The following is a 14,787-nucleotide window of genomic DNA, read 5'->3' on the forward strand; positions in this document are numbered from 1 at the left end:
AAAGCTGAGAAAAGGAGGAGGGGGCTCTTTCAATTTTATTGATAAGGAAAATCAGTTATGGTTTATAATGGGTAGCTGATCTACTCCCGCCTGCTTAATGCACTGTTGACGTTGAAAGTTCCACTCAAGGATTCAATACTGCTCCTGTTATAGCCATTAGAGGAGAGTATCATTAAAGTTCTGAAAGTAAGTGATTTATAAGATTTTATGTAGAGCACTCTTTTGCTCCTATTGAAATCTGCTTCGTCACTGTGACTGAGCAACCGGAAAGATCGCAGCTGATAAACTTCGCTGGGCAGTATATCACCATTCAGATCAAAGTGTGCTTGGCACAACAAGCAAACATTTTTAAAGAACATCCATTATCCTAATAACCCAGTGATCAATAATTATGTTTTTCTGTCAGCTGACTGTATGGGAAGAGGAAAGCAATATCCTCACAGTCTGATAAGTTGCTTATTATTTCAGACTTAACACAAAGCCTATTGAAATTTTTGTCAGGCATAAAATGCCATTAGTGACTGTGACAATCAGGCAATTAACTCATTTAATTTCTTATCCAATACTCTACCGTACTCTGGGCGGAATTTTCCCAGATTTGCACTAAGTGCGGTAGCAGGCGGGTAAAATGATGTTCTACTCACCGGCCAAGGTGGTGGATTTTCACGCCGTATCATCCCAAACCCGCATCATTGTTTATGCACTCCCGGGAAACATGCCGTTTCTACGGAGGGTGGGCTGTCATTCACCCACCTGTCATCGCCCCACTTCTGCATCACACCGGGTGCCATGTTTAAAGTCCAGCCACAAGCACACACCTCAATGCTTTCAGACCATCATTGCTGCATGGAAGACATGGCCCTGAAACTGAAGAAGACTGCAGCTCCCAGCTGCATATCTTGAGCGATTTTTGGATGCCGTAGAGGCCCGCCGGGATGTCCTCTACTCCCGTTCTGGGTGCAGGATGGGCAGCAACAGCACTAAACTGGCTTGAGAGGTGGTGGCAGTGGTGGTCAGTGCCAACACCTGGCAAAAGAGGACAGCCACCCAGTGCCGCAAGAGGGTAAGTCACTCATCTCATCACACAGCTCACACACTTACAAACCCATCACACATCCACAGGGCCTTCACTCACTGCCGGCTCAAGGGACATCAGCATTCACTCTCTCACACTCAGTGTCATTGCCCTCATCCCATCCATGGGACCGCTCAACACCCACACAGGCCAGGCATACTTGTCACCTGGCCTGGCAGGCATCCTGCTTACACTTTCTCCATCTCTGCTCATGCAGGACAAGCTGGCACAAAACAAGAGAGAGGGGTCGCAGACTGGTGGTGGAATGCCTGAAATCAAGGTCCTCATGGACTTTGAAAACAGAGGCATCCAGCTGGCCGGCGAGGATCTGGACCGGTCCTGTGTTGTCAGTGAGGTCGAAGCTGCTCTACCAAGTGAGGATCCAGCAGTGCAACATCCATCAGACAACCATGCTATGAGTGATGTGTCCTCTTTCACAGGCCACTGCCCTGCATTAATTATCTCTCTTTGCTTTTGTAGATGCATCTGCCAAACAGCCGACAGAGTCCATGACCCAGGGCCTCAAATCAAGCCCTGAAGAAACCTCTGAAGAGGAATCTGGAGGCAGCCTCTCTGAAGTCACGTCACAGCGCTCACCCACACTCTCAAAAGTTGCCCCAGAAGTGACCCTCTGAAACCCCCCACCCCCCCGCTCCACCACCAGTTGGGCAGGGCAGCACTTAATCCTGAGCCCCAGCACCCCTGAGGCCTGAAAAGCAACAGGCAACTCTGGCGAGCTCTGCAGAATGTTGCTGTGCACTCACCTCCAGTTCACCCAAAGTGCAAGCTGCCAAGTTCACATCGCCTCTGTGCTGTTGTGAAACACGTCGGTGGGAGAGTACGTTGATGTGGATAGACAATCCAGTGGGAATGCAAGAGCCTGGCGGGATGGCCTCATAATGATATGCTAATGTATTACAATGAGGATCCCAATGACCAATGGCAGGAAACGGGGCCTGCTGTTGGCGGGCTGAGTGGACAATTGTGACCTGCTTTCCTGCTGTCGTGAAATAGATAGCGCCATATTGCCTGCTCAAACCACCTATCATGCCTGCCATCAGCAGGCATGGAAAATTCTGACCACTATCAAGACAAAGTCATAGTGTATTGACCGAGTTAAACAATTGCAGCTGAGGAACTGAGTGCATACCTGGGAGTTTGGTGAGTGGGGGAGTTTAAAGTGTTAATCTAGTTCTTGTAAAATTTAGTCTAGTCTGTAATTAGCAGTAACTAGAAAGTACAGTGTAAGTAGACTGAGTTTCTTTCTTTTATCCTTAGGCAGGGTAAATATACTCTGCTGAGAGAGCTGAGTAGTTAATTATCTCACTGGTTGAGTCTTGTTTATCCAGCCCCAGTTCAGCTTTTGATAAATTCAGGGTTCTTTAGTGCTGCTAAGGCAATGAGTGTAGCTGAGGAACTGAGTGCATACCTGAGAGTTTGGTGAGTAGGGGAGTTCGGTGAGGTGGGGGGAGGGAGGTGTTTTTCTTTTTGTTTTTCTACCTTTCTCTCCCTATAAGAGTTGGTGCTTCCTCTACTGCAGGAAAAGTAACTAGCTGTTTGGTGAGTATCTGGTAAGTGGTTAAGGTCTGCTCCAGTCCTTAAAATAGTACACAGACTGGTGATAAAGTTAATAAAATATATAAAACAGCAACATAAATAAGTGAATAATAAGTAATTAATTAAAACGCATTAGGGATGGCTGGACAGGTGATGTGTCAAGGCTGCAGCATGTCTGCGCCCCTAGATGCCGGTGTGATCCAGGGCAAGCACGTCTGCAGTAAGTGTTTGTGGTTCAAGAGATTCGGCTCAGAGTCTTTGAGCTGCAGACACTGTGACACATCATGGAGGGGAAAGTTACCTGGATGCTTTATACCAGGAAGCAGTCACACCACTTAGGATAGGTTCTTCTAATTTGGTCTGCAATCAGGGACAGGAGAGTGTGACTGCTAATGAGGGAGGTAAGGGGATCCAGAGGGCAGGAGTGTCTGCCTCTGCAGTTGTCTCAGCTTGTTTGGATGAGAGTGGGGGCTGGAAGGTGGATGAGCAAACTGACCATGGCACTGTGGTAAAGGAAGCCAATTAAGTGGGGTGAGTGAAAAGGAATATAGTAGTAGTAGGAGGGGACTGTTTTTTGAAGAAATACCATTGAGGAGGGTTTAAACTAATTTGGCAGGGGGAAGGGAATCGGAAGATAGCAGAAAGGACCCACAATGAGATTAGAGGACAGAGCGAGATAAACAGAGATAAGATTTGAAATATCCCCAAATTTGCAGGAACCAGATTGAGGAAACTGACAAAAGGAGGCACTAAATTTTATGTACATCAATGTGCACAATGTAAGTGAGGGATAAGTTGCCACATGAGCATTAACTGAGGCAAGGCTCAAAAAAGATCAGGGGCTGGATTATTGGGTAATCAGGTGGGCCCAGGAGCGGCCGGGAAATGGACTGCTGCCCACGATCAGCCCCTGTCCGCGATTTCAGGCTGGCTGGCCAATTAATGGTCGCCAGCATGAAATACACGCTGAGGAGTTCAACGCTGCCGGGGTGGGGGCAGGAAGAGGGCGAATGCTGATGTTAACACGGACTGAGGGTGCATGCAGTGAAAACTCCCTGAATGCAAAGAGCTACCTCAGGGAGCTGAAGAATTTTAAAGCCAAAGACAAAGATTTGAAAACTGTGAAAAAAATGTCCCCACTTAGGACTCACTCACATGAACATATACATAATAAAATTCTGTCAAAACATTTTGATTTTGAAAAAATTAATGTCAGAAACTTCATCTTGCCCATGGATAAGGTTTCCTCAAAAATGGCCGATTCGCCAGGCTGTCGACCACAATGTTGGACGGGCAGCGGAAAATTGCTCTTAATTAATACATAAGTGGCCTAGATAGGCCTCTTAATTGTCGGTAGGCATGCTGCCAACTCTTGCACACGGCCGCTGACTGAAATATGGCGCGAGTGTGCAATGATGTCGGGACCCTTGCCTGACCTCATTGCACGCTCTTTTACGTCCAATCAGGTCTGGTGCACACCCGCCCGCGGGACGTAAAATTCTTCCCCAGGTACGGATTCTTAATATTCCTGGTTACCAAGTATTTAGGAATGATACAGAAAGGAAAAGAGGAGGGGACATGGCAGTATTGACTATGAATAATACAATTCAAAATAAAAAGAATATACTAGATGATTCTAGGACTGAATCAGTTTGGCTTGAGTTAAGCAATAGAGAGGATGTTGTTACATAGCTGAGCAAATTTGTTGACAGGTGTAACGAAAATAGAGTAATATTAGCAGACTTCAGGTAGCATAATATTGACTGTAAATATATTGCTAGGGTTAGGGAAGGAGAGGAATTTCTGGTGTGTATACAGGAGAACTTTCTTGATCAATTTGCCTCCAGTCTAACAAAAAGAATCTGCTTCTGGAAAACAAATTAGGGCAAGTGGATGGTGTTATAGTACATCATTTAGTTAACAGTGGCCACAGAATAATTCCGTTTAGAGTAATTATGGAAAGAGACTGGAAAATAAAAAATGTAATAATGTTGAACCAGTGAAAAACTAATTTCATGATTTATGAAGGGAGCTAGTCTGAAATGAATGAAAAAAGGCGATTGCAGGGTAAAGCAGTAATGGAGGGATGGAAGACATTCAAGGAAGAAATGGTTCAGGTACAAACTAGGCATATTCCTTTGAAGGGAAAGGACACAGCATCCAAAGCTAATGTACTCGGGATGACAAAGGAAGTAAATGTTAAAATAATGCAAATAAGTGGTTTATGACAGATGTCAGGTGCAAGTTACAATTAATTAATTTATAATTAATAAAGAATAGAAAGCTGGGATACTGGTTGGGATAAAAAATGATAAAGAGGAGGGACTAGTAAGGCTGACTATACTTAAAATAGATAAGTCACCAGGATCAAATGAGATGCATCTGAGGATACTGAGGCAAATAAGGGTGGAAATTGTGGAGACAATGGTCCTCCTTTCATATGGGGTTGGTTCCAGAGGACTGGAGAATTACACATGTTATATCTTTGTTCAAAAAAAGATTGTAAGGATAAACCCAGCAATTATGAGTCAGTCAGTTTGACCTCAGTGATGGAAAAGCTTTTACGAATGATAATTTGAGACAAAATAAACAGTCACTGGACAAATGCGGATTGATTAAGAAAAAACAGCATGGATTTGTTAAAAGGTAAATCATTTTTAATTAAGCTTATTGAGTTTTTGATATAACAGAGCGGGTTGATGAAAGTAATGTGTTGATGCGGTGTGTATTGATTTCCAAAAGGCTTTTGTCACATTGTCATAAAATAGGCTTGCCAACAAGGTTGAATTCCACAGAACAAAAGGCAGTGGCAGCACAGATACAAAATTGGCTAAATAAAGAATAGAAATGAATGTTTTTTTTGGACTGGAGAAAGGTATAAAGTGGAGTTCTACAGGGGTCCATACTCACATCACTGCTTTTCTTGATATATATTAATAAATTGGACATAAGGGTACAGGGCACGATGACACAAAACTTGAAAGTGTAGTGAACTGTGAGCAGGATGGTGAAAAATTTCAGGATGACGTAGACAGGCTTTTGGAATGGTGGATATATGGCAGATGAAATTTAATGCAGAGAAATGTGAAGCTTTGGTGAGAAGAATGGGGAGGGGCAATATAAAATAAAGGGTTAATTTCAAAACAGTGTGCAGGGTATATGTGCACAAATCATTGAAGGTAGCAGGACAGAATGAAAAATTGGTTAAAAATGAATATGGGATCCTGGGCTTTATAAATAGAGAGATAGGACAGAATCATCTCAGATTTGCACTAAGTGCAATAGCAGACGGGAAAAAGGATATTTTATCTGCTGGCTGCAATGGCGGCTTTTCGCTTCATGTATCATCCCATTCCTGCCTCATTAATTATGCATTCCCAGGAAACATGCTGGGTCAATGGCGGGGTGGCCTCCGATTTGCCTGTTCCGACTTCACCTCATGCCTTCAGTAATCCAGGCACCAAATTCAAAGAGTGCCCTTGCATAGAGCTAGTACACTTCATGGGGTAGGAAGCTGCTGGGAACTGATGGCTGCCAAAGGGAGGAAAGATGCTGTCGCCAAATTTAGTGACGTGTCCCTTGAGCACCTATTGGATGCAGTGCAGGCCTGTGTGACGTTCTCTACCGCCACTCTGGTCTAAGACAACAAGCAAGTTCACCAATCCAGCATGGGAGGTGGTGGCAGTGGCAGTCAGTGCCAACACCCTGCAAAAGAGGACAGCCATCCAGTGCAGGAAGAGGTTGAATGCTCTCATCCGTTCCGTCAGGGTAAGTTACTCATCATCACTCTCAACTCACATGCTCACAAACCCATCACGCATCCACAGGGATCTCACACCTCAAGAGACGACACCACTAACTCTCACGCACATCTCCATCAGGCTCATATCCTCTGTTGTTCACATCCTCATCTGTCCATGGCTCCGCTCACCACACAAACATTCCATGCAGTACCATGTGCCATGCTCACATTCTCTCCATGTTTTCATGCAGGAGAAGCTGGCTCACAAGCAACAGTTTGAGGTCCCAGACTGAGGGTGGAGTGGCCTATATTAGGTCCCTCACTGACTTTGAGGAGCATGTCATTGCACTGACTGGTGAGGATGTGGACTATGCCTGCAGCGGTGGTGAGGCCATTGGCAAATTTCCACATGAGGATCTTGCACCACATCATCCCTCTCTCAACCCATCTGTGAGTGATCTCTCTACTGCATTTGACCCCGCTGCCATGCACTAATTATCTCTACTTTGGTTCACAGGGAGTTCTGCCAAACAACTGACACCCTCAGCCAGCCAGTCCCTCAGCTCCATCCAGGACTCCTCCTCCATTGAAGAACTGAAATTAAGCAGCCTGGAAGACCTATCACAGCGCTTACACACACCCTCCACCAGCGCAGAGATACACACCTCGGTGAGACCTAGATTTCGAGCAGGCTCAGGTTCACAATCTGATGGTCACTGCATGGTCATGTGTCCACAGCAGGAGGAGGCAGGTTCACCTGAGCTCCCCAGCACTTGGAGGATGTCTAGGGAAGAAGCATCTATGAGGTCCGAGTCAGATGATGGGCCACTGGATTCGACCTTACAACTCATTGTGGAGTATCAGCAGAAGGCAGGGAAAATCATGCAGGGCTGTTGGATGCCCTCAACAGAGTGACATGGGAGTTGAGTGCATCCGCCTGCTCTCTGATGAAGTGGTGCCCACCTGTATGTGTATGGAGGTCTCCTTAAGGAGGATGGCAGACGCCATGGAGACCCTGGTCCAGCAGAACGCACTGATGTGCGCAGACCTGCACTCCATCATGGTAGCCATGGGAGAGTTCCTGCAGTAGCAATGCCAGAGGCAAAGGAGGGACCTTGACATTCTTCCAGGTGCTCCTTCCCCTCAAGGGCCAGGCCAGAGCCCTTGGGCACCAGAAGGTAGGAGGAGTGGCATCTGGGCACCCCGAGTCTTCCGCTTAGGAACCTCAGAGATTGTCCTCTCCCTCCAAGTCCCCTTTGCCTGTGACTCCCTCAACCTCGTCTTCTGTCAACGCAGAGGGAGCAGCTGGTCTGCAGGAGGACATCCAAAGCAAGCCAGGGCCCTCAAGGCTTTGGTTCTCCAGAGGTCCCATGCTGAAGTGATCAGAGGCAACAGGCCCAACTATCATATAGGCTGTCTCCACCTCTCCTGCAGATGTCAGGGCAGCACCTAGCAGAAGTGATAGGCCTAGAAAAGTCAAGAATTTCTGATAACAAATGGGTTCACAGGTGAACACATTTTGTCACTTTATAGTCTGAAAATATATTCACTCCCACTGAGCAATGTGTAATGGTGTCTTTCAGCTTCATTTACTGACTTTGTGGGTCCTCCCCCTCATCATCCCCCATTAGCAGTTCAGCTGCACGAAGCCAGACCCGGAGTGATTCTGGAGGGAGAAGTCTGTGTGCGGCAGGGCCTTCTGAAGCCTTGTGCAGGCACTCTCCCATGCACACGGAGCCTTCCTCTATCACACTCATCTCACTGTCCTGAGCATGTCAGTGCTGCCTGCTGAGGTTCTCTTTCAGTTGTCCATCTGAGCTGACCTGCATCTCTGCCCACCCACTGATCACACTCCCATGCAGCACCTGTGCCTGTCCAACACAAGGCTCCTCTCACTTCAAAGACATGGTTGTAATAAGGTTTCTTTTCAGCTGCCCTGTCCTTTTCTCTCCCCCAGTCATCCACGTCTTTTCTCCCATCATTGTTGACCCACCTGGCACCACCTTCCACCTCCCCACTGTCACCTACCAACCAGAACCCTTTTTTCAGTATGTCCAGGTGAATGAGCACGTTCCCTACCCTCCTGAGAATCCCACCCCCATCCACATTGGCCTCCTTGACCACCTTCTTCTCAACCCCAGGATCTGTGTCTGCCTCCAAGTCCCCACCAACCACCCTTGTTGTCCCTTCTATCACTGCTATCGCACTCTCACCCTCCCACCCTTCTGGCTCACTCTGCTTCCTCTCATACTCACCATTCCCTCCTACCATGCTCACCCTCAGTTCGCACCCCAGGAGACAGTCATTGACTCCACAGATCCCTCCTTTACATGTTCATCTGGACACCCCACCCCTTAATCCCTCCTCCACCCTTATTTCCCCCTCCACCCTTGCCTCCTCTACCCTTATCCCATCCTCCCCCGGATCCCTTCCTCCCTCCGGACTCCTTCCTCCCCCTTGACTCCTTCCTATCCCTGGACCTTTCCCCCTCTGAATTCCTTCCTCCCCTTGAAATCCTAACTCAGCTGTCAGTTCAAATGGCCCTGCTGAATTTGTGTTTCCCTCATGTGTGAATCACATCCTGCCCCCACCCGCCCCATGAGCAAAAATTGGATCTGCCAGAAATAGGATGGGATTTCAGCATTTGGGACCTGTCCACCATTATAAAAATATGTTTCTTAGTGCATGAAAGCAAGGAAATTATGTCAAACCTTTATAAAACAATGGTTCAGCCCCATCCAGAGTACTGTTAATAATTCTGGGCAATACATTTTTGGAAACACGTGAAGGCTTTAGGCAGGGCAAAGAAAAGGTTTACAAGAATGGTTCAAGACTGAAGGTCTTCAGCTTTGTGGATATATTGAAGAAGCTGGAGCTCACTCCTTGGAGAAAAGAAGGTTCAGAGGTGATTTAATAGAGGTCTTCAAAATTGTGAGGGATCTAGACAGAGTAGATGAAGAGAAACTGTTCCGATTGGCAGAAGGGTCAAGAACTGGAGGACATATATTTGAGCTGATGGGCAAAGAAATCATAATTGACATGAAGGAAAGCTTTTATATGCAGCAAGTGGTTATGATCTACAATACATTGCCTGAGAGGGCGGTGGGGGCATATTCAACCCTGGCTTTCAAAATGGAATTGGATAAACAGCTGAAAGGGAAGAAGAAACTGCAGGGCTAGGGAGAAAGGGCAAGGGAGTGACACTGGCTAAATTGCACTTGGAGAGAGCCAGCACAGGCCCGACGGCCGAATAGCCTTTTTCTGTGCTTTAATTCTTTAATTTTATGCTTACCATATTTCCTTAACTGTGTCATCCATATTCCTGTGGATTTTAAAGACCTTGTAAATTTTAGTAAAATTGATCTCATGAAGGTGAGATGATCCACATCGTGTGAATTCAGAGATGACATTAGACTGTGGGAGAGCCAATACATAGTGCAATATTTGAAATGAATTGCTCACAGTTAATTGTTAGATTATAGCAATTACCGTGCAGGTTAAAATGGCAGTCAATGAACACCAACAACGGGGCACAAGCAACATTTAGCAAAATTTTACCTTTGACCAGAAAATGAACTGGACCAGCCATATAAATACTGTGGCTACAGGAGCCTGGGAATTCTGTGGCGAGTAGCTCACCTCCTGACTCCCCAAAGCATGCTCACCATCTACAAGGCACAAGTCAAGAGTGTGGTGGAATTCTCCCCACTTGCCTGGATGAGTGCAGCTCCAATAACACTCAAGAAGCTCAACACCATCCAGAACAAAGCAGCCCACTTGATTGGCACCCCATGCACCACCTAAACATTCACTCCCTTCACCACTGATGCACAGTAGCAGCAGTGTATACAATCTACAAGATGCATTGCAGGAGCTCACCAAGGCTCCTTGAACAGCACCTTTCAAACCCACGAAGGACAAGGGCAGGAGATAAATGGGAACACCACCACCTGCAAGTTCCCCTCCACCCACTCACCACCCTGACTTGGAACTTTATTGCTGTTCCTTCACTGTGGCTGGGTCAAAATCTGCCTTCCTAACAGGACTGTGGGTGTACCTGCAACACATGGACTGTAATAGTTCAAGGAAGCAGTTTACCACCATCTTCTCAAAGGCAGTTAGGGTTGGGCAATAAATGCTTGCCTAGCCAGCGACGTCAACACCCCATCAAAGAATAAAAAAAATCTATTAATCTGTTTTTGGATACTAACTGAGGGAAAGTTGTTGGCAATAACATCAGGAAACACTTCTGGTCTCAAGACAAGCAAATGAGGCCTCAGTTTTGGAACTGTACTTCTTGTGATGCAGCAGACCCTCAGTAACGCGCTGGATGTCAATCTAGATTATGTGCTGAAGTCCTAGTGTGGTCTCAAATCTGTAACCATTGACTCAGAAACAAGTGTGCTAGCAACTGAGTCAAGTTGCATATGGAACCGTGGAGTGCAAAACCTGCAGGATGATAGGCATTCAATGAAACTAGGAATTGGGAATAGGTAAAGAGAATATTAATTAAACTTAAGTATATTATAAAATCTTTTTATTTCACTTTGGCATTTAGGCTGCGTCATTGTTAAATCCACCAATGAAGACACGGGTTCAGCAAATATTCTTAGACAAAATTACTGCAACATATCCAAGCAATCAGCGAGCTCCATTGGGGAAGTCTCATGATCAAGCGCCAGGATTACCCAAAGGGATGGATATATATAATACCACGTTTGGCAAAAGAGGAGTCAAAGGTATGTTATAATGCAGCCAGGTGGATCAAATCCATGAGGGAAACTTGATTACGCTATCATTCGCTATCAGAGATGAGGAGGAATTTCTTCTCTCAGAGGGTAGTGAATGTGGAATTCTTTACCGTAGAGGCTAGGTCATTAAGTATATTCAAAGCTGAGATAAAGAGATTCTTAATCAGTAAGGGAATCCAGGGTTATGGAGAAAAGGCAGGAAAGTGGAATTGAAGATTATCAGATCAGCCATGCACACATACTGGAGGCTTCTCACACTTCTGTTAAATCTTACAATATCTTCCCTGACACACAACCTCATTCTCCTTTATACATGTATCTCCCTTTTAATGTAAATTTCATTGTTCCCACATGTCCTTGGAACTTCACCTTTCTCATAATATAAATCTTTTCATGGTGCTAATATTGTCAGTATACTTTGGTAAAAATAAACATGCTGCTTGGCCAAGCTTCCCTGACTAAACATCTTTCTGTCTCTTTGAAATTCAAACTGCCATGATTTATTGAAAAATGCGAATTCTCCTCACCTTACATTCTAAGAATTGTGCCATGTTTACGTATTTAGTATTTCAAACCTAGCTTTTTTTGATGAGTCAGAGCTTCCAGACCAACTGTCTCTAATTCAATTAAATCCTCCCCCCCCAGCACACACACACACAAACAGAGAAACTATCCAAACTTCACTATTAACCTACTTTTACAATAAATTGCAATAATATTATGAGAATTATTACACTTTCGTGACAGGTACTAATAATTAGAATAAAGTAGTAGCAAACGGACAAACATATTAGACAAGCTAAAATTACATCTAAAGCATTAAACTTCAGATTACGTGGAGGATAAAGGGGTTTCAGTAACAGAGACCCAGGATGTGTACGTACATAAGTCTTTGAAGCTGGCAAGATAAGTTGAGGAGGCTGTTAAAAAGGCATGAGGAATCCTTTATTATAAAAATATAGTCTTAGAGCACAAAAATAAACAAGTTATGCTAAACCACTGGTTAGACCCCGGCTGTATTGTGACCAATTCTGGGCACCATATTTTGGGCAGGATGTCAAGACCTTGGAGAAGATGGAGAGGACATTTACTAGACTGGTATCAGGGATGTGGCACTGGTGCTCACTTCTGTTGCTTAGTCCTTGAGCCTTGAGAAACCTGACCTGCAGCTGTTAAATCCAAAATGATGGCTGTTGTAGGGTGGCTGAGTTGTACTATTACTAATAAAGTTGATCTGCAGGCAGAGTGGAAACATTAAGTTTATTAACAGTATACTCAGCAGCAACTACACGTATGCTTTCAACCCCAACTATATCTATACATTAACTGCTGAGTTAGCCCGCGCTACTCTCCTATTGGTTACTACAGATCATGTGATCTCTCCTAACAAGTATTATTCTTAAAGTTACATTACATATTAAATAAAACCATAATTACTACATTCCTCCCCTTTTAGCTCAGCTATACATATATTTACAAGTACAAATTTTTCAAGAAAACTTAATATTTACACTGGCTAAGGAATTTAAAAGTTCAGTCTTTCAGGTCGTTTTCTGGAACATGTGGAACGTCGCAGCTCCACAATGTTAGATTCTTTGTCAGGAACCTCCTTTTCTGGAGTTGCCTGAACATCAGGTGCTTTGGTGAGCACTTGCAGTTCTGTATCCTCAACTCTTACATGAAAATCAGACATGTCAGTCCTGGGTTGAGTATCCTCAACAGGAAATGCAGACCCGGTCATGGTCACTGGTGGAACCATATCTTGATGATTTGTCTCTCTCTTCCTTAAGTGGTCCACATGTTTACGAATGAACCAGCCTTCTGCCTCCATGTGGTAAGATAGAGGTCCAGCTATCACACTTATTTCACCTCGTAACCTTCCCCAAAAGTTTTCACGTATACCGGCTCTCCCACAGTAAATTTCCCTGCCAGTCGTGTCTAGTTTTCTGGCTTCCCTGACTGCTTTCCACCTTCCCCTCTAAATTTGGCATTTTAAGCTCAATCCTGTCCTGAGACAGTGTTTCAACAATAACTCCGCAGGTGTGACACCTGTTGTTGTATGAGGTGTAGTCCTGTAATGAAAAAGAAAGCGTGCTAGTTTGATTGTCAAGGAATCACCAGTTAGCTTTTACATGCCTGCATTGAACATTTGAACCACCCTTTCGGCCAGTCCATTTGAGGAAGGGTGGTATAGTGCACTTTTCACGAGTGATACCGTTGAGGTTAATAAACCGTTGAAACTCAACACTTGTAAATGCTGTGCTGTTATCGGAAACGACTACTAGTAATCCGTGAATGGCAAAACTCTGATTTGGAGGAACTATCACTCGTGCTCCCCACAATAGGATGCCATCCTGGCTGGTTATTTCATTTCCTCAGATATAGGCTCCTGTGACCAACCGTATAGTACTTGTTCTTGTACTTGAGATAGAACTGGGTTATGACTTGTTCAGTCACTGATCTGTCAAACACATACCGGTGAGGAATCTAAGAGATTTAACAGTAAAACAAGTTCCTGTGGAACTGGGATGTGCTCATCATTTTCTTGTAAGGGCAAATGACTACGTGCATCGGCATTTGCGATTTGATTGCCAGGTCTATGTACGAAAGTGTATTTGTTTGCTGCCAGAATAGAGTGCTATTAGTATTTCTTAACTTCTTTCTATGTGCCTTCTTTTCTCTTGTACAGACTTTAATCTCAGCCTCGTTTCTGACTTCACTTTTGGCCGGACTTCTCTCAGATGCAAGCTCAACTTGCCTGAGATCAGTAGCTGAGTCTCCCAAATTTTCATCATCTGTGTGCTTCTTGGAAAATTCTGTGACTTTTGCTTCCAAAGCCTCTTTGGTTTCTCATTTTGTTGATTCTTCAGCTCTTCCATCTCTTTTTCTATTTGTTTGCTGTCTCCCGGAAAATTGAACATTGTTGTGCCTTCTCTGCCAACTCCTTCTTCAGTTTGTTCAGAGAAGTGCTGAATTCTTTCAGTTTCTCTTTCATACTTTTCCAGAGGTACAAACTTTGACCTGAGGGAATCTTGTAGTGTGTGAAGCTCTTTCAACATTTTTTTTTTCCCTTTGAAGGTTGCTCATCTCGCCTTGAACTCTGTCATCAAGCATGGTTTCTTCAAGTTCCTTCTGCTGTTCTTCCAGGTTTTGGCTTAGGACAGCCTGCATTTCTTCAAGTTGTTGAGTCCTTACACACTCCTTTTTCAAAACAGGAATGCTTTGAGCTTCCTTTTGTAATCCCAGTGGCCAGTTGATTTCCTTAGCCAATTTTGCCCTAGAAGGATTGGTCCTCTGCCTCTCAATAATAACACTGGTAGCTTTGCCAATTGGCTTCCATAATGGACAGTTACTCTGCTTATGTCTTTTACTTGAATGTCTTCACCCGTATATGTTTTTAGCTTGGTGGCTGTTTCTTCTAAACTTAATTGACGTTCACCATTATTCAGATATCTGAAGGTGTGTTCTCCGATTACTATAGTGGAAGCTCCTGTGTCCACTTTCATTCTAACAGGTTTGCCATTTACTTTCACTGTGACAAATATTGGTTCTGTCTTTCCAACTTTCAGATTAAACAACGAGTTAATGTCTGAATTTACTGTTTCGGGCTCTTCTACGTTGTAGATTTCATTGGACTTCTTACTTTGTTTACAAGTCTGCTT

At 44.6% G+C, this 14,787-nt stretch overlaps 1 protein-coding gene across 1 annotated transcript in view; it reads left to right on the plus strand.

The window, feature by feature from the left end:
- The window catches only part of efhb (EF-hand domain family, member B), a 98,165-nt gene that overhangs the window by 19,537 nt on the left and 63,841 nt on the right, over positions 1-14,787 (plus strand). The window contains exon 5 of the mRNA XM_041183961.1: positions 10,933-11,113. Within this exon, the coding sequence (XP_041039895.1) occupies positions 10,933-11,113 (181 nt within the window). The remainder of the gene's footprint in view (positions 1-10,932; positions 11,114-14,787) is intronic.

The sequence above is a fragment of the Carcharodon carcharias genome, chromosome 3, assembly GCF_017639515.1.
Source record: "Carcharodon carcharias isolate sCarCar2 chromosome 3, sCarCar2.pri, whole genome shotgun sequence".
Lineage (NCBI taxonomy): Eukaryota > Metazoa > Chordata > Chondrichthyes > Lamniformes > Lamnidae > Carcharodon > Carcharodon carcharias.